The following is a 20895-nucleotide window of genomic DNA, read 5'->3' as shown; positions in this document are numbered from 1 at the left end:
AATATTAATGCATAAGTAATAAGTAATAATAATCTATAGATATATGTATCATTAGATATACAATATACACTCACAGGGACTTTTTTCTTAATTGAGTATTTGATATTCTGAGTGCTTCCACTGCACCTTGTTTTTTTTTTTTTGTTGTTTTTTTTTTTTTGCCCTACCTGTAATTTAAAAGAGCTCAGGTCGGCCCTTTAATGACGCACAGTTTACGCACTTCCCGGAAGTGCAGGGGGGGGACACAGGCCCCATCGATTCAACACAACTGCACACATAAGCACTTACTAATAATAAAGCTCTGTTTGTATGTCATTTTCATGGAGTCCCACCGCTAACACATATGGAGTGTCAAGAGGAAAAGCCAATCATCTATACTATGGAAAACAAGCCGATTGTGACATGTGAGTGTTTATAAAAACGAGGCGTTCAGTCTTATTTTTTCTGGTCTTGACAGTTAGCCTGCTAGCTATAGTCATTAGCTCGTTTTAGCTAAGCTAGCAGCTACACTTATATTAACCAGCTTGGAAATGTTGCATGTGTCCGTTGTGCAGTGATTGGGGGGTTAATTCTTACTTGTCAGGGCTGTAATATTTTTACTGTTATCTACTACAGCGCTGTCTGTGCTAAGCGTTAATATGGAAAGCGGTGTCGCTGTCAGCTAGCTAGTGGCTACATTGATTAACAGGCCGAGCTAACGATATAACGTCACGGCTAGTTGCTGCAGTTTGGAGAAGGCTGTCACCTTGTTCCCCACTGGACAGTCACCGTTTCCTCTGTTAGCAGCACAGACAGTAGTCGCCTCATGATGTTTGGGCGGTGGGGTCGGTTTGCCATTCATAAATCCCGTGGAGTCTTGTGGAAGCTTCTTGGAGGAGTTATTTTAGGAGCCGACTCTGGGAGTGGGTGCCAGCTTCATCTCACGCCGCAGGCTGCTCCATTTTTAGGACAGAGTGGTCCTAAGGTTCTCCAGTACAGGACTAGACCCTGGAACTGGGAAGTCGAGATATTGAAGAAAATCATAGATGTGATAGTATAGCAGTAGAAATAGATTACAAATGTAAGTCACAGGTTGCCCAGAGTGGGATCTAGGAAGCACCTGTGTTCAGGTGTCCTGACTCAGATGTATGCCTCTAAAATAATCATTCTGACATTTATGACCTTTGCACTGATGGTAATATACAAAACTACAAAGGGAGCCCTGCAGCTTGTGTAACAAATATTAGTGTTCATAAGAACCAACCATGTTCTGCAGAGAGTCTGTAACCATTAGAACTGTAACAATTAGTCAGTCGCTCAATTAATTGATCAGCAGAAAAATAGGCAGCTACTGTTTTGCTAATTGATTAAGCCTTTCAGTCACTTTTCAAGCAAAATGATATATTAAAAATTGTTATATATTCTCTGGTTCCAGCTTTTCAAATGGCAGATTTACTACTTTTTTCTGTTTTATGACAGAATAAACTGAATACGAGTTAGCATTTGGTCAATCTTTTTATTTAGAACAACAATCGGTTAATTAATTGAAAAAACTATTGGCAGACGAATCAATAATGGCAAAAATTGTAGTTGCAGCTCTAGTAATCTTGGTGGTCAATGATGCAGATTTTCAGTTCATTTCTTTAAAGTCCCCTGTCTCTTTATCTCAAACAAGCAAACAGCTACGTTTTCCAGTTGCTAATTTTGGTCAAGGATGACTAAAATGTTTTTTTCTTTTATTGTGGAGGGAATCATTTTTGGAAGTTGAATGCTTCTTAACAACAAATCTTTACAGTAGTTCACTGTTTAAGTCACTAGCTGCGTAAAGATGGATTCAGAAAACATCAGTGTTCTGTGAGGGGTGGGGGGGTTACAGATGTTAGGTGGCTTTCTTGGCTACAAATGACCTCTCTACGCACTCTCTTTCTATGTCTGTGATGATTATTCTGTGAAACCACTGAGTTACTTCTTCTGCAGGCTGTATGTTCCACTCAGCTGATATGCTGTTTTATCCTAAAAAACATTTAGGACATGCTGAAACACTGATTTATAGATTTATGTAGAAATGTGTCAGTGTTATGTGTGTGTCCTGCTCCCTCTGCTTTTACAGGTGTCTCAGCAAGATGAGCAGTGTTGTACTTGTACTTACTATGTGACCCTGTGTGTATGATTGGCTTTTACTGGTGTTTGTTTTGCAGGACTGCCTCTGATAGCATCTTTACATAACCTGTGTGAACATTCAAAGTTCAGTTTTGTTTGGAGCACACTGGAGAGATTAATGTTGTAAACTAAAGCAAATTGGTGCTTAAGCTATACCTTTGCATTTCACCAGCATTTTCATTTTCAAGGCATTCAGCTCCCAGTTTCACATTGAGTCACACTGGTTCATGACAAATTAAAAGGTCGCCAAATGACACTCTTTTTTACTGCCAAGAATTTAAAGAGTCAGTTTGTTATGGTGTTGATTGTGCGTGCAAATTGCTCAAATCTTTTCACTTAAGGCTTATGATGTAATAGTTACATCATATGCCACACTGCAAAATGTTTTATACCTGTCCAGGTGTCAAACAGTGCGCAGGAAGGCTAATTGATTTACTGTGCTATCAGCCTGTCAGGTGTGTTGGCCCAGCTCCAGTACACTGGATTCAGATAAAACTGACTGTGAAGTGAAATTGCTGAGTTTCTTCGTGCAGGATGTTTGAGGGTGTTCAAATCGACACTGTGTGAACAGAGTAACACCAGTATCCCTGCTTTTACTCCTGGGGGGTATATATGTTATATATAGTTCATTGGATGTGGCGGCCCAGTTCCAGTGTAGTCTGAGCAAAAACCCTGGTCCTGATAAGTCACTGTTAATAAATTATAATAAAAAAAAAACACACACACACACACACACTCAGCTACCATGAATGACAGTTTGAACATTTGTGGAATGAGGCACCTGCTGTGGAGTTTAATTCAGTTTATTGTTGAGCTGGACTGGCGATCGTATCAGTCATAGGAAGCCAGGTGGTCCAGGCCTGGTGCACATATTTGGTGATGATTTGGAGGACAGATCAACCTCTTACAGTGGATCTTCACAGCAAAGGGCTGACTGGCTCTCATTTACACAATTTCACCAGCTGAGTTACTTCAATGTAAAAACACTCAAGTTAAAGCTGAGCACCAACACCTTCTCTTAGTCATATTCTCATTTTAAAATGTCCTTCAGTGCAGTGCCACAACAACACTGCGATACTTAAGAAGCAGAAGATGGATTTTCACTGAAAAGCAGAGTTGACAATGACACAAATTATGACTTCCTTCTTAAAAATAGCACATTTCTGTGTGAGAGGTGCAGCAAATAATCTGGTGAAAAAGACCAGATTTTTTGTCTTTCCAAGGGAAATGGTGGATACAGTTTATGTGGTTGAGATGCTGCTGTGTCGGCCTGAACTCTGACAAAAGGTGTCTATACACTGTTTATTTATTTTGCTGTAGTTTGTACTGTCATGTTTCTGTAGTTGCATCACCACTCATATAAAGACTATATTTGAATAAACTGCCTGGTGCCGACATTTGACCTCGTGATACAATTCATCATACAAAACAGGTTTGACTCCTGCTTCTTAAGAATATTGATGTGTATGCTACATCACAGATGTTGAGATGGATCATATCATATGTATGTGTGCCTGTTTTCTGTTCTCTGTACAGAAAACTGTTTGTCAGTGCGGTCACACATTTCCAACGTGAAACAGCCTGAAGAGCTGTAACAGTAGAAAGCATGGAATGTGCAGGGACATGTGAGTCGATTGCAAGAAAGAGTTAATATCCAGGGGTTCATGGAAACAGTCAGTCAGTTTTAAAGTGAATAATCATTAATGTAATTTAGATGAAGGTATTATAATCATGTTGTCTTGTGTTTAACACCAAACGGCCTGGTGTTTACGGTGTTATGTAGTTAATAAGTCTGGAGCCTTCATTCTGTTGTAAATAACAAAACAAGTAAATCAAAAAAAGTTACGCGATAACATTACAGTATTACCAACAACATGGTTCCCATCACATACAAAAGAGAGGCAGTAATTTCAATAAAGTTAAAGAGGAAAAGTATCTCTATCTACACCTCCCTCAGTGGTAAAACAAGTTCACCTGTTCAAGGAAACACCTCATGTTCATTTAACAAGCTGAGAAAGTAGAGGATGAGGCAGAGAGCACTACAGGACATTGACCCACACAAGGTCTGACGCACTCAAATCAGACTGACGTGGCAGAGCCTCGGCATCCTTTACTACATCATCACAAATGAAAACCACATCTCAGCCTCACTCTGTTTGCTGGATGTGTTTGTCTGTGATGAGTGTCAGAGGTCTTATGGAGGACTGTTCACTTTCTGTTCATTTATCCAGTAAAATCACACCAATCTCGTAGTTTCCTCCAGACTTACTGCTGCTTTAGAATAACTGAGTGGAAAAAGTGTCATAAATGCTCTTTTTACAGGAGAGCAAAAATGAATGCATTCTGTTGTTAAATTTCCTGTTTGTCAGATCAATTTTCAGTTTTCTTAGTTGCTTTTCACTTTCAAGTATTTAGATGTTTTTGATGTTTGTTCTCTACTGTTACGATTACAAATGTTTTCTAATTATGTGTAAACTTGATTTGTTTCTAACTATCTTATACATCTTTTGTGCTCAATCTGTCTCCATCTCTGACCTGATTTCTAAACCTCCATTGTCCTCCCCCCTCTCATCACAGGTGCCGGAGACCAGGGCTTGTTTACGTCTCTCTATACGTCACTGGCCCAACAACTTCCCAGGGAGCCAATGGAGTGGAGGAGGTGAGTAGAGCCCTGCTGAAAGCTTTGAGTTCTGCTTATTTTGGAGGATGTAGCTGAGGAGGCAGCTCTTGAATTTTTATCCACTCCCATTAATGACAGTGGGCATGTTTTCAGTACAGGTGGTCCAGTGTTCAGCGTCACTATACTTTGCATTTCTAATTTCTCACATAGCCATAATAATCACGTCAAAACATCACATGCATGAAACATTTACAGGAAAAGATGAGTATCAGTTTTAATAGTGGTGGTCAGAGACTATATGCCTCATTCCCTTTACTATCCTCTTTTCATTTAATGATGGGATGGGAGTACAGCTGATTTTGGATGATACGCTGCTGTAGATAATTTCTATGAATGGAAAAGCAGCAGGAGATATTTAAGTCTCTGTTGGGCTTTTTAATATGATGCCCGTATCGATATAATGACTTACAAGTGCCAAGAAAATGGAATGAGTCAGTGAAGGAAACCATGATGACTGTCATTGTTGATCACTGAGTCATATCAGAGGTGGGATTATTTGCCATGACCAGGCTGAACTGGTCATGGTAAATAAACAGCTAGTTTAGTTTCTCTCAAACAAGGAATACACTTGGAATGGAATTGGAAATACTCTCTTCTAATATGTCTCAAATAAAGGCCCTGTTCTCTCTTTAGCTGGATTTAATAAAGGATAGTATGAGTCAGAACTAGGACAAGAAACTGAATTTTCATTTTAGAGTGTGACTGCATTTATGGGTTGAATGTGGAGCTTAAATCTGTAGAAGGTTCAGACATGAGTTTACCACCTATCATATAGTTATGTTTTGTCATGGGGCAATAAAAATATTAGTAATGGTAAACACCATAATTATAATGATTCTAATTTTATAATTCAAATTGCTTTCTTTTCTGTACAGGACATATGGCCGAGCTCCAAAAATGATCCACCTTGAGGCTAATTTTGTCCAGTTTAAAGAGGAGCTCCTCCCAAAGGAGGGCAACAAGGCTCTCCTCACCTTCCCCTTCCTCCACATCTACTGGACTGACTGCTGTGTGAGTAGATTGACAGCACGGACACCCACACACCCACACATACACACCCTGCTCAACAACCTCAATCATTCAGGCACTCAGATCTTTAACTGACAGCACAGTGAAAATGAGATGTTGCATTGTGCAACATCAGACACATGGGAGGCCTGTTAAAAAATGTCACAACACTCATCCTGCTGGTAGATCAGGTGCAATGAAAGCACATTAATACATTTCTTCAGTCAGTTTCGCTCCTGTGCATATTTGCCCTACATTGGCAGGGAGTGGGGCTGAATCATTACATGTTGTCAGGGTTGCTGTTTTCTCTCCCACTCTGTGTTATTTATATATAGTTATATACAAATAATATATAGTTATATATATATAGTTATCAGTATAACCGAACACATTGCCAGTGTTGTTGTGGTGATAATTACTACCCAATAACTCCAGTTATTGGTAATTCCTTGGCTTCAGGTTTGAGAGGCTAAATTATTGTTTTATTGTTTCTCCTGCTACTTTATTGTTTTGTTTTTTTTTTCTTTTAAGCTGTAGGACACCATAATTTTAAAGACAAATCAACAAGAACACATGTATTGTAATGAGTGATCTCAGAGAGAACATGAGTCAGCCCATAGCCAGGTTCTTGATATTGCAGCTACCAGACAGAATTTGGAAAGTTGAAGAGATTATCTGTCCAGGAAGTTGAAATCAGAATCCTGATAAAGTTTTTTTTTTTTTTTTTTTAGTCCATGTATTTGCAGTATGGGCAGGGACTGTTTGTCTACCCTCTAAGAACAGGTTAGAGCTTGTTGTTATCCTTTCTGGACAAAAATAGGTCACAGACAGCTCCATATTCAAGATATGCAAACTCTTAATAAGATAAGGAATTCAAGTTGAAATAAGACAATGTGAAATAGCATTTTAAAATGTATAAGTTATAGAGCATTGTGTAAGAGCTCGGTTTTGTGGAAAGAGAAAAATATGTCTCTAACTGTATCTGCATTATTGTGCACATGTTCTTACTTAATGCACATTTAAGAGCCTGAAGTCACCAGGTCAAACTGAACCTGACATCTGCTTTGGCAGACTGCTTTGGGAAAGCATAGGGGAGAAAAACAAGAAGCAGGAAGCTGCTGCTGCTGACAAAGCAGCTGGTTAGTTTAAGGAAGTGCTGTCATCAGCCTGTGACTCATGACATTTCCAAAGGACTATGCCTCTAGTGTGGGAGTAGCAAGCCTGTGCGTTCATGCAGTGTGGACACAGTAACACTAACGCCTGTGCAGTATTAGCTTTTAATACAATAAAGCTGTAACGAGGCTCACTGTATATTTAGACATCATGGGATATCCCAAGGTAAATGATAGCAGCAGATTTCTAAGCTAAATGAAGAGGTATGGAGAAGTCAGTCAAACACAGCCTATGTGGACCCATACAGTCTTAACAGCACATGCAGACTGAACATGGCAGACAAGCAGGGTTGCCCCCTCCCCTTCTTTTTCTATGCGTGCAGCATGACAGTATCACAGGTGGTGAGGACAGGTGGGCAGTGCGGTAGACGTGGTTCAGACAGTGCGCTGTGTGCCAAATAGACACACTTAACATCTGTGTTTGTATTTCAATGATATAATTACAGGCAGTTATTTTACTGCTAAAAGAATTCACATACTGCCTCTGCACTGACCTGTCTTGAACATTAAAGACAATGGATCCATCCAGTCAAACCTTCAGTGGCACATTTAAATACAGAAATTGCTTCAAAGAAAACACACCAAAGGTGTTAAAAAGTACTAGTGTCTGTCAGTGTGGTATTGCATGTGCATTTCAGTCCTTCAATTGATGACCAGAACTGATCCCACAAACTGTAATTACAAGTTCACACTGGGTAAAACCAGGGCTTCAGTTCCTCTCCCTGCCAATGAACACTTACATAATAAGTGGCTCAACAAATTATATCCCACCTTGACTCAGTTCCAGGAAATCTACAACAAACGCTACCCTCAGTCAGCAGCCATTTACAGAGGTCACACAGTAAATCCCAGTCATTGTCCGTGTCCTATTGGGTTAGTTAGAAAATGTAAACTTGCTGGCCAGCATTCCTTTTGTTGTTTCTGTCCTCTGATATGTGGAAACATCCTGATTGGCTACAACATGCATTTAAAGGACAAGTATCTTTTCCCCACATTATTCAGTTATAATTTTTACATGACCCTGTTGATATGAAATACATCTGTGATGGGTTTTTTTTTGTTTTGTTTTGTTTTTTTTTTTAATTTCTCAAATTTTCCATAACTGACTTCTTGGTTCATGAAACTTAATAACACCTCCCTTTTAACACTTTGATGATGTGATGAAAATAATTTGCTATTTATGATACCAAGAGCACATTGTATCATAGTACACTGTGAGTTTTGTTAGGTTACCTTTTCACTTTCATTTTTTAAATGGGAAATGTAAATGTCCTGAGAATGCCTGAATGAATGAAATGGCTTGTGTTTTGTTGCAGGATACAGAGGCGTATAAGAGCACGGTAAAGGAGGATATGATGCGCTGGCAGAACAGCTTGCGAACCCACGGCTCAGCAGACTGGGTCATCATCGTCGTGGAGACCAACGACACTAAGAAGAAGAACAAGACCAACATCCTGCCTCGGTCATCCATCGTGGACAAGATCCGTAGCGATTTCTGCAACAAACAGAATGACAGGTGAGGAGGCTCCTTCCCTATAAACAAGATGATGTAGTTGAAATAGGCAAAAGACAAGAAGATGATGTGAAATATGACCATATTATTCTGAAATTATTAGTCAATCGTTAATTTAGTTGACAGACTTAAAATTATTTGACCATAATTTTGATGATCTTTTAATGTGTCAAACAAAAAAAACAAAAATGTCAGTATTCTCTGGTTTCAGCTTCTCTGTTGTGATTGTTTCCTTCTTTTCCTTGTTTAGTGAATTGAATTCAATTGAATCTTTGGATTTGGGACTATTGGTCAGACAAGCCAAGCAAGTTTTGAGACTGAATAGTAAAGCAGTTAATCAAAAATAAATTGCCTCCATTTTTTTTCACAGCAGATAATATAATAAATGCTTGCTGAATATAAGAAACCATTACGTTTTTCCTGAGTAAACAAAGGTTTTTGTCCTTTGATGCAGGTGCGTGGTGCTGTCAGATCCTTTGAAGGACTCATCTCGGTCTCAGGAATCCTGGAATTCCTTATTGCTCAAGCTGCGAACTCTCCTCCTCATGTCCTTCACCAAGAACCTGGGCCGCTTCGAGGATGACATGCGTACGCTCCGAGAGAAACGTACCCAGCCCGGCTGGAGCTTCTGTGAATACTTCATGGTCCAGGTACTCAGAAAACCAGTGGGCATGTGGTCTGCAATGAAAAAGAAGTAGAGTTTGTGTTATGACTAAAACTACCTCACCAAAACTACAGATTTTATGTTTCTCTGTCTTTTCATACAGAGAATTGCATTAAACTCAGAATGCTTAGTTGAGAACAAATTCATCACTCTGATGTTTAAATGTCAAAGTACAGTTGTGTCTCACATGAGTGTGTATGTGTATGTGTGTGTGTGTGTGTGTGTGTGACTGTGCAGGAGGAGCTGGCCTTTGTTTTTGAGATGCTGCAGCAGTTTGAGGACGCCTTGGTCCAGTACGATGAACTAGATGCTCTTTTTACCCAATACGTCCTTAACTTTGGAGCTGGAGGTATGTAGCCATTCCGCAATGCTATAGTTTGTTTCAGTATGGCAGTCCCCTCGACTAAAATAGACATCAGCAATTCAAAAAAAAGGTCCTAGTTTTGCTGTTGTTTCTATCCACAGATACAGCTAACTGGCTCGGCTCATTCTGCGCCCCAGTGCGTAGCTGGAGTGGCCTACTGCTTCGGCGGCCAATCGACATGGAGAAGAGAGATGGGATCCAGCGAGGGGAGGCCAGCCTGTTGGATCTGAGGAGCTACCTGTTCTCTCGCCAGTGCACCTTACTCATTTTCCTGCAGAGGCCCTGGGAGGTCACCCAGAGAGCGCTGGAACTGCTGCACAACTGTGTCCAGGAGCTACGCCTGCTCGAGGTAAAGCGACTTCTCAGACTCTGGCTTGAACAACATAACCTAGATGAGTGGTCAGGGGTCATCCAGATAGTTAGGAATCATCATTATCCACGTGTAAATGGATGGATAAAAACTGAACTGAATATGTCACTCATCCTGATATTGTACATTGTTGTTGTTGTTAAGGTGTCAGTGCTGGAGGGAGCGCTGGACTGCTGGGTGTTCCTCAGCTGCTTGGAGGTTTTGCACAGAATTGAGGGCTGTTGCGATCAGGCCCAGTTAGCGGCAAACTGCTCCCATACTGTCGGGCTGTGGGCTTACGCGACCGACAAGGTAACACAAATGTTTAGTAATGTAGCTTTGATCACTTATGTTACTTTCCATCTGTCTCCATCAAACTGTTAATAACATATTATGCATCTGATGTGCATTGCAGTTAATGTCACTTGTCAACATTTTTTTCCACCAAAATAATTTTTTCTGGTTCATGAATAAATTTCTGACTCTGACATTTGAGAGAGAAACTGTTTATTTCTTCTTTTCCGCACTCACTGAAATTGTGAGCAGTAAATAATTTGATAGAAATGATGTTTTCAATTACAAATTGTTTTCCTGTTCTCCAGCTCAAGTCCCTTGGGGAACTCTGTGGCCTGGTGTCAGAGAAGGGACCCACATCTGAGGACCTGAACAGGACAGTAGATCTGCTGGCCGGACTCGGGGATGAGAGGCCTGAGACTGGTGAGTCTTGCTGGCTTGTACTGAGAACGCCAGCCCTTTCCATTAATGACTTTAAAAAGGTGGGTTTTGATTTAGGGCCCTGACGCACCAAGCTGTAATGTGTCCTGTACCACTGGGCCTTACTCAGCCCTGATCGACCCTCCTCAGCCTGCAGTTCAGCTGATTCAAGACTGACTGGATGCTCAACCTGATTCAGCTTAGTTTTTGTCTCCTCCTCTTGTTTTTTTTTTCTTACAGAAGTAGATGAGCGTTGGCTGAAAATGCCACTTCTTAAGAGTCGTACCTGTCTTGTGGTCTTTTTTCATGTGTCTCTGCCATGTTTTTTGCATAAAAAAAACACACAGGGCTCGCTGGTATCTGTATTTTATCTAATGCAAGCACAAAATGTATATATATATATATATATGTAGGCTTTAACTGTAGTCTTGTCTGAACAGCAGCCTGTCTGTTTGGGCACAAAGTCAGTGTGGTGTGTCAGGGCCTTTGGGGTTTGAATTACCTCAACACTGAGAGCTTGTTTTGCCAAGCATGTTGATTACAGCTGAGTGAAGACGCCTGACAATAATTAACAGTGTATTCTTTGTTTTTATCCTGTGTCTTTCTCCACAGTTAACAGTTTGCAGAGCCCTTACAAAAAGCTGAAAGAAGCTTTGTCATCTGTAGAGGCTTTTGAAAGACACTATCTTGTAAGTCAATTCTTTGGCTTTGTACTTCAGTGGGTGGCAAAGCAGGAAGTTAACACACATTCTCAGGATTTCTGTACCAGTTTTTTTTTTTTTTTTAAATCAGTATAATTTCTGACGTAATCTCTCCTAAACTTCAAGCAGTTCATCTCATTATGTCTCTCCTCTCTCCTGCCCTCACCACCACCTTGTTGGCCACTTCTTGCATCAGGAACTCTCTCATGCTGCTATGGAAATGTACAGAGCCATTGGCCGGTTGCGGTCTGCCAGACTGGTGGGAAAAAGCCTGGCTGAATTCTACATGTAAGGAGGATCAAAGTTGCCGGGTGTACTGTGTGCAGGTGTCAAAGTTGTTTTGAAAACACTGCACGTCCACACGGATAGTTTCAGTTATTCTTGCTGAATAATTCTCTTTTCCAGAACTCATTCAATCACTAATTGTAAGCACCCATACAGTCCTAAGAAGAGGTCTAACTAGGCAGAATAAATGAAAGCTCTAATGTGGTATGAGGGATGTGATGTTGCAAAAACAAAGGAACTGTCCCTCTGCTATTTGATGATGTCAGGTGATGTCACTTCCTGTAAATACAGATCACAGCATCGCCTGATGCCAGTAGCAGACTGGTCATTCACTATTCTGCTCTCACAAGTAGATGTCAGGTTTCTTGTGTATTTTGGTTTTCAAAACAACACCTTTACTAAAGCTAAAAAAATGTGTTTAAGATCAATTGATGAGTGACACCATGTCTGCTAGTGTTAAATATAATTAGTTTACAGTATATTATCAGAATGAGCTCATACATATGGAAGGTGTAACCAATATAGACAACATTAATTTCACTTATTATCCCTAGCTGTTGTTTGTTGTCTTGTGTTACCTTTAAATTAATTTCCGCTTCTAAGTAGCTTCAAAAATATGTCTTCTCAAGTACAGATTGTGTTCTTTTCTGCAGATTTAAAAGCGGATTCATTTCTGTGTGTGTATATTTTAGGAGGAAGGGGGATCGTGAGCGGGCAGAAACCTTCTTACAGGAAGCTCTGAAGTCATACGTGTCAGAGGGGTGGAGCCTCCCTGTCACTCACACCAGGAAACAGATTGCTGAGTGTCAGAAACTGCTGGGCAGAACTGAAGAGTATCCTTCAAAGCACCAGTGTCCCACTGGTCACCTGTAGCTATTTAAGAGCCAAATATGTCAACTCCCTCTTGGCTACAAGAGGAAAAATCCGTCATCCAGGGTAAAAAATGGTTCTGTGCGTTTTTATGCAAGAAAGATAGGATGATGCAGGTGCTATTTGATGATGACTGGCACACTTTGAAACACTTTGAAAGATTCAGATGCAATATTTTTAATCAGGGTTTTGTTGCTGACCCGTTGGTGATATTTAATGCTGCCCTACGTCTCTGGAAAAGTATCAGAAGACCCCGTGTTGACCTGATACAGATACCAGTGATTGATTCTGAGTGCTCGCGTAGTGTTTTGTTTCCTTTACAACCCACCACAGCTACCTGCAGACCAGTGCCTTGTTGGCCGGTGATGTGAATCTGACCACAGAGGAGAGGAAGCACTTTTGTCAGGAAATTCTGACCTTCGCTGGCAAGTCTGGAGATCACTGTGAGTAATCAGCTTGATTACTGGTACATGTTTACAAGGAAAAGAGCTTCATTTATATTCTATATAATAAGTCTCTGATGTTGCGGTGCTTTGCAGGGTCATTTAGTTGTTGTATGTGATCACTTCCAGCTAACAGTTCAGCCTCTGATTTAAATCTGTGTGTAAATTATATTAAACTACAATTAATCATAACAACAATATTTAGGCCTCACACGTTAACTCACTCCAGTAAACCCACTCAACTCAAAAGAAAACACTTTTAATATGGATGATGATTTAACAACATATTTTTTTACTTTACACCAGTTTTCATTTTCCTCCTCCACAGCAAACAAAGTGACTCTCAGCATGGGTGTTTTTGCCCAACTCACACGGCTACAGTTCCACCCAGCGACAGCCTCCGTGCACTCTGGAGCCATCCTGCAGGTGGAGCTCACTCTGAGATGTTTGATGCCCGTGTCGGTGCACATACAGCAGGTAGCCGCTAGCATTCACTTCGACGTGGATCACGGAGGGACTCACGGGAGGTCAAAGGGAGCTCAGAGACAAACAAACCCAGGGACAGTAGAGTTTATCCAGGGTAACTCATCCGCTGGCCCACCCTCTTCCTCGGCCGCGGGTCCCTCTTTAGAACTGGATGAGATTCAGGACAGGAGTCCTTCAGACAATTCTCTCAACTCCACAGGAGTGGTGTGTAAAAACACTCACCTGATCATGCGTCGTCATGACAGCAACTCACCGCCAGACACGCCCAACTGTGTCAGCCCTCCTACTGTTGCCATGAAAGAAGGAGCACAGATGCTGAAAGTGCAGGATGTAAAATTAGAGCCCGGGAATAACAGCATTATCTTCACAGCACCAGTAAGAGACACTTCATTGCTGCCTTAAATGAAAAAATAAAAATGTGACCTTTTGAAATGGTTAACCACTTAATAGTTGTTTGACATTTAGAAGTAGTTTTTAACTCTTCCTCCCTCTGTCAACATTTCTTGACTGGTTTCATATAACTTCCCCCTTATATTCCTACTTCCCATCTTTTGCTCTGTCACTTTTGTCACTCTCTCTGTTTTTCTTTGTAGAGTGGGCAACCAGGTACTTACACATTGCGTCAGCTGTGTGCCACGGTGGGTCAGGTGCAGTTTGTGCTGCCTCATATCTACCCATCGGTCCAGTATGAAGTGTATTCTCAGGAGCCCCAGCTCACTGTGGAGCCTCTCTCAGGTCTGGATTCTTTTATACGAGTGATACTAAATGCTTAGAATCTGAGGTCCTGTTATCGGTCACAGTTTGTCTGGATGATTAGTCTTTCAAAATTGATGTTTTTGTAAATACTTGGAGTAGGAGCTGCGCTCATAGCTTTTCATGACACACAACCCCTCAGGTTTCTGTTGTGTCTGACAGTCTAGAATAAGTTTACGCTAGTAGGTTACGCTCATGTGACAGCTCTTGAGGCTTGAACACTGTGTGTGTGCAGTATAGCTGCAGCTTGTATTTTGTATTTACATAATTATTCAAGGCTGCATCTTCATCATCTGCCAAGTAAAATTTTGTGAGGGTAAAATAATGTGATAGATCTTCTACCTGCATTTTTTATTTAGCTTTTTCAATGAGGAGACTTAAAACATTTGAGTTCAGTTCCTACTTTTTTCACAGTGCATGGAGTTTAGTGTTGGAGGAAATTTATCTTCAGTATTTTCCAACTATTTAAAACCTAATTCTTTGTTGTGATCAGTTCTACACTGTGGCTCAATGTGGTGGTTGTTGTCTTTTCAGAGCCGCTGTTAGCCGGTCTCCCTCAGATGGTTAAGTTCACCCTGTTGACGGGTCACTACGCTGTGAAGAAGGGCGATGCTCTGCAGCTCAGCAACACAGACACCATGCCCATCCTGCCCTCCACCAGCTGCACCGCCCGCACCAGCAACCCTGCTGCCGGTTGGTTCATGTTCTCAAGCCTTTACTTGTACCAGTCAGTTACATTAATTTAAAGAGATTTTCTTTCTTTTCTTTCTCTTTGACTCTCGTGTAATTATTTCAGTTTTGGTCTTTAGTTGAACTGTATTAAATGAATATCCCTCTCACTGGTGTCGTTCTTTCCCTGACTGAATTCTTTGTTGTGCGCATGACCACAGGAAAAAAACATGTTTGTATCTAGAAATAACGTTTCTGCAGCATCAATCTGCTCAGGTTTTCCCCAGTGTAGCCATGTTTCTTGTGTACATGATGTTTTCTGCAGAAAGCTGACCACAACCCGGTATTTGCATATCTATAATCACGCTTCCTCTTCTGTCCCCTTCCTGTGTTCAGAGTTGGTGGGTGAAAGCGTCCTCTCCATTCAGTCGTCTGATAAGGTGACCAGCATCAGCCTGCCCCCGACCCCTCCCTACCACACCCTGGAGTTCCAGCTGGAGGTTTTGTGCATCATCCCGTCCGGGTCCGACCGGCCCGCCAACGAGAGGCTGACCAACGGGGAGGTCCGCCATCGACCACGCAGCTACAGTCACCCTGACACGCCCATGACCGCCATCGACCAGAGGGTGAGGCCCACACACACACACATACAGTTTTAGAGAGTGAGAGATGAGTTTCTGTTTTTTGAGGGAGGTCACGCTTCTATTTGATAATGAAATAATTTTCAAGCAAAAAACGTGAAAATTCTGTTTTGGTCTAGTTAGCTGTTTAATGGTAAGAGATTTGATGGTAAAATCTCTCTGTGTCTGTCCACAGATGTCTATCGACTGCCCATGGTCGATCTACTCCACTCTGCTGGCCCTCACCTTCTACATCCCCTTCAAAACCAAACACTCACTGCTCTCTGCTGGTAACAGGTGAGCCTCCATTCTCACAGAAACTCCTGTCTGAAATCACATCAACATATCACCAATATTTATCCGTGGGAATTAATGGAAAAGTTCCTTTTTCACCTGAAACCTACAAGAATACAAGACCCAGTGCTTCTTTCTTTCTTTCTTTCTTTCTTTCTTTACTGTGTACATTCCCCACCCCACTCATATGCATGGCTGATCTGCGACCTTTGATCTGACCCAACAGGAAGTACATCCAGGTGTGCGTGCAGAATGTGTCTGATGTGAACTTCACGCTGGCAGAAGTGAAGCTAACAGAGAAACAGCACGCATCACTGGAGCTACAGTCCCTGAACACTAAAGAACAGCAGGTGAGCGGAAACGAAACACGTCAGCGACCATAGGAGAGCCATCCCCAGCACCGCTGTTGGTGCTTCAGAGCTTCAGCGACAACTACCTACGAATAAAAAAAAAATGGTTTCTGGAGCAAAATAGGTTTTAAAGAGGCCGACTGGTTCAGGCAGGAGCACACAGATATGTCCGATCTTTACCACATGAAGACAGGAAGAGATTTTACAGATTTGCAGTTGATCTGTTGCGTAGTTAAAGTTTATCACACAGACAGTATTTTCATATTCATCTAAGTTAGTGTAGATGAATACATCTCTCCTGTTTTTTATTTTAAGTATACACAAATTACATCACACATTAATCCATGCTGATATCTTGTGTTTTTGTCTGTGTGTAGCTGTTGTGCAGTAAGCACAGTGTGTTCTGCTTGTGGGAGGTGAGGTGGAAGGATGACCTGCCTTCCTGTCTCCAGTGTGTTTTCTCTGCCAACTTCTCTCCTCTCAACCAAGACGTCTCTGCCTTCAAACCCTTTCACTACCAGTTCCAGCTCGAGAGAGTCACTGTAAGTCGCATTTAAACATTAGTGTCTGTCCCTCTGATCGTGCTGTCAGCAGCTCAGATATGTGGATCTGTTTGGAAGACGTGGACGGGTTGTGAGTTTTATATTACGGCCATAAATAACCACAGTTTGATGTTGTCAGACGTTGTACAGCGTGAGAGCTGAGATCCTGCCTCCAGCTGGTGAACAACACTGTCGCTCCGGTTTCCTCTGTGGACTGGAGGTGTGTATAACACGACTGACCGAACCTGCAGAGGGAGAGATGGCAGAGGAGAGCAAGACTGACACCGATGGTCTTAAAACCACCAAACTCATGTATGAAGGTACGTCTGGAGAACGATTAACCGTCTGAGTGGACGGATAAACACAATCTGAGAGACAGATTACCAGCTGATGGAACTTTTTTATTCCAGTAATATGTATTTACAGTGTTTTAAACATGAATGAAAAGTAAAATATTAAAAACTAAACCCTGGGCATTTGGGATACACACTAAATGTTTATATGAGTTGTGACAAATGTAACTGAAACAATCACAACAACTTCAACTAACTCTCCCAAAATATGTTACAAAAATGAAAGACAGAAAATATACCAAGATCAACATACTCTACTGGTATGAGTCCAAAACAAAATGAATTGGTTTGTTGATTAACTGATTAGTTAATCAATATAAAATAATCAGAAACTATTTTAATAAATCATTACCTGCAGGTTCCACTTTCTTGAGTTTTTATTTGTAGCTTTTTCTCTTCCTATAAACCTTTGTTCTTATTTCTGTTTTTTATCTGACATTTTCTAGACTTAGCAATTAATCAGTTAAATTAATGAAATAATTTTTAAGTCTAATCTTTGAAAAAAATTAATTGCAGACAAAATTGAAAAATCTGTGCCGGACAGGTTTGTATTCTCAGCCAAATATTTCTAGTAAAGTAGTTTTTAATATGTTCACATTTCAGTCATTATTGTCCCTAAAACATCAGCTGGTGTGTGTGTGTGTGTGTGTGTCCACAGTGGCTGACAGCAGCAGCAACTGGGCGGTGTGTGGGAAGAGTTCGGGGATGGTGTCTATGCCTATGACAGCTAACGCCACCCACAAGGTGCAGATCGAGGTGATGCCTCTGTTCGCAGGACACCTGCCCTTCCCCAAAATCAAAGTGCTGAAGTACCTGCCCCACACTGCAGCAGTGGCCATCCAGCCAGACCCTGGTAAGAACCCCTGAATGTATGAACACAGGAATGAAGGAATGAAGACTTGAACTTCCTTTGTTGTCGTCTCACGTTATGAAACGGTCTCTGGAGGTTTCACAGAAGCTGTGAGACTGGTGTATATTTGGGAGGATTTGTACTTAGATGCCTTAACAAACAAACTGAATATAAGTAACAGAGTTTAAATGGAGTAGAGAATCACAGCAGTCTCTCACAAAGCAGCACCATATAAGTAATCGAAGTAATTTGCTTGTCTGTTGCCACCTTTAGACAGCTGCGTGGAGAACGACAGTCTGTCCCTGCTGGACAAGACGCTGGACGACCAGGGGGACACGGCGAGCATCCGCAGCCGGGGCAGCGTCCACTCCGTGGGCAGCGGCGATCAGCAACAGAAGGGCGTGGCGATGCCGCGTCTGGAGCCCTTCAGCCCCGGACAGGTGTTCAACCACAGCCATGCGCGACAGGTCCTGGTGCTGCCCGCTACCGACGACCACATCATGGAGGTCAACGCCACATGACCACGGTGGCAAGACCTCCTGTCCTCTTCTCATAGGACTGAACCCAGGCCCTGGATGGACTCTGCTGAGCTTTTGCTCTGGGACAGATCGGGTCCATGAGTCCATGTCGAAGACCGCTGTGGGTTGCCGGTATGGACTCCAACCCCTCCACCCCCAAAACCCTCCCCCAAGCATGAAACATTCACATCACTGGAGACTCAGACTAGACACAGTGAAGAGCCAATGACATCTGCTGATAAACTTAAATAAAGATTTTTCTTTGCCATACTTTGTACATAGCTCATTGGATGGATTTATAGTTATAAATATATAAATATATATATATGGACTGATCGATCAGATCCGCGCCTGTGCTCCTTCGAACTGAAGAAAAACACTCCTGATTGTCCCATGATGCACCAAAGCCCTAGATGTGTGTACGCCTCGATCAGCTACTCGAGTACTGTAACTGTGACTGAGTGTTTCCAGCTGTGCTGTTGTCGTGCCTCTCGAGTCGTCATCGTTTTTATATTTGAGACTTTACCTTCACAGTTACGTCCTGGTTGCTAAAATAAGCTGCTGTTTTTATCAAATTATGATAGAAGACTCAGACTCGGACTCTAACGTCCTGCCGATACAGGAACCATTCCCGTGCTGAGGTAAATCTGGGATCAGACTACATAACGTCAGCCTGATAATTTGGAACTTTGACAATGAACAGTGAAGCTGATTGTTAACGACTCATTGATCACCGATGTTTCAGGTTTCAAGTAGTGTAAGATGGGAAGCTGTACTCGTCCTGAGTCCAGCGTTTAGTCTGTGCCAAGCGAGAATGTACGACTCTGTAAAATCACCTGATCTTACACCATGACCTTCCTGAAAGGAAAAACATGATGTAATCTGATCTCCACACAGTGAGCAGCTATGGTCACATAAATGGAAATGCACCTCAACAAACAGGTTAAAGTTTGACTCTTGTTTACAACACAGGAGATATTTTTGGTATCAGCAGGACAGAAGAGAGAGGCAGACTGTTATTGTGTCAGTCTATGGTAAACTTTTGAGTCCAGCATTTAGACAGATGTTAAGTTAAACAAGCTGCAAATGGGTAAAATAGAAGTTTGCTATATTTTAAACCAATACTTGCTATGTTTTAACAGTTCATGGTGCTTGTTAGTCAATAAATCAATAGATCCAAACTTTATTTACCTTTCTCATGGATGAATAGAACCTCAATTAATAATAGCTGTTTCCTATTGTGAGGTTTTGTTCAGATGAACCATTGGAAAATCTAAAAATGTAAGAGTTTTGGTTAAAAAAAAATAGTAATAATAATTTGACATAACCAGCATGACTATACTGTAAACTGTCTTCTGACTCAGCAAGGAGAACAGTTTTCATTCTGGCACAACAGAAGAATCCTTGGTGATTGTGGATATGTCTTTATTTCTGTGTCTTTTCAACAAAAGCAGCAGCTTATTTTCTCTGAGTCCGATGCAAACATCAGCACGAAGCTCTCAAATATAACGCCAGAGATGACGAGAGGCGCGGGCTGAATCTAGCGGTGTGTTTGTGTGTTCAGCTGTAGTCGTGCGCATGTGTGAGTGTGTGTGTGTCTGTACGAGTGTGTGTGATAAGGTTAGACTTTGGAATAAGGATCAGCCAGTGCACATTATTGTCTCTCTGTTGTCTTACCTATCAGTGCATTGTTCATATACAGTGTGTGTATATTTATTCTATGTGTGTGTGCGGAGTGTGTGTGTGTGTGTGTGTGTCGTCAAAACCGTGTCCGAGCTATGCACACATACCGGTAGATGTTGAATAGATGAGTGAAATAAGTCGTTATTGGATTTATTCATTCATTTATTTGAAAGAATGAATGTCAGCTACTTCTGCCCACCACCCTCTCTCTCTCTCTCTCTCACGTCCCCCACCCCCACCCCCAGTGTGCACACGCATGCACACGCACACACACACACACACATGGTGTGACTACAGCCTCCTGCTCTTGTTTGACCACTGTACATAAATGATCTGTAAATAATGAATCAAATCAGAATCATCTTTGATTGCCAACTATATTAAAAAACTGATTGGAGCTGATTGGATGCGTGGAGTTCATGACAACATGTTAAGAAAGTTTTAATCTGCTGCTGTAACATCCTCTGCTCCTCTGATTTCAGACTTTGAGCTGAACTGGGGTGCAGGGACTCCGCTAGAGCTCGGTTCACAGTCTGTGATCCCAAAGGGTTTCCTCCACACCTAACTGGAGCAACTGTTTCTTTCTGTCTTTTAAAACAGGAAAGGTCCAAACATCAGATGAAGAAGAAAATAAATTATTGCTTGTGACACATATAAGAAAGAAAATGAATCATGTCTGTAGACTGAGCAGAACCGGAGCCAAATATGTCCGATTGGTTGTAATAAAACAAAATGTAAAAAAAGTTCAGAAAAATGTCAAACTTGGAAGGGTTCAGTCAAATCTCTTTTTGTTCTTTTTGTTTGTTTAAGGGAACAGTCTGGCCTGGCTCCCAATCTAGGGTTTGCAACCCCCAGAGGAGGGTCTCAAGATAAGT

The 20895-nt window shown here is 41.6% G+C and overlaps 1 protein-coding gene across 1 annotated transcript; it reads left to right on the top strand.

The window, feature by feature from the left end:
- Positions 1-228: 228 nt before the first annotated feature.
- trappc10 (trafficking protein particle complex subunit 10) lies at positions 229-20422 on the top strand. Its single transcript, XM_018702749.2, has 23 exons — positions 229-404; positions 4717-4798; positions 5695-5830; positions 8316-8515; positions 8967-9162; positions 9414-9525; positions 9642-9889; positions 10055-10201; positions 10492-10606; positions 11216-11292; positions 11501-11592; positions 12282-12422; positions 12793-12902; positions 13231-13763; positions 13982-14123; positions 14676-14834; positions 15207-15436; positions 15627-15727; positions 15951-16074; positions 16452-16616; positions 16756-16936; positions 17628-17822; positions 18093-20422. The coding sequence occupies exons 1-23, from the start codon at positions 344-346 to the stop codon at positions 18338-18340; spliced, it is 3795 nt and encodes a 1264-aa protein (XP_018558265.1). The 5' UTR covers positions 229-343; the 3' UTR covers positions 18341-20422.
- Positions 20423-20895: the final 473 nt, after the last annotated feature.

The sequence above is a fragment of the Lates calcarifer genome, linkage group LG1, assembly GCF_001640805.2.
Source record: "Lates calcarifer isolate ASB-BC8 linkage group LG1, TLL_Latcal_v3, whole genome shotgun sequence".
In the NCBI taxonomy this organism is placed as follows: domain Eukaryota; kingdom Metazoa; phylum Chordata; class Actinopteri; family Centropomidae; genus Lates; species Lates calcarifer.
The sequence above is the reverse complement of the archived record's forward strand: the minus strand, read 5'-3'. Positions and strand labels throughout refer to the sequence as shown.

What these genes read in the sequence shown, in the direction of transcription:
- trappc10 (XM_018702749.2), top strand. Translation starts at nt 344, where the DNA reads ATGGAGTGTCAAGAGGAAAAGCCAATCATCTATACTATGGAAAACAAG. An exon ending in TGCAACAAACAGAATGACAG is followed by an intron (nt 8,516 to 8,966) that starts GTGAGGAGGCTC and finishes CCTTTGATGCAG; the next exon opens with GTGCGTGGTGCTGTCAGATC. An exon ending in CCTTAACTTTGGAGCTGGAG is followed by an intron (nt 9,526 to 9,641) that starts GTATGTAGCCAT and finishes TTCTATCCACAG; the next exon opens with ATACAGCTAACTGGCTCGGC.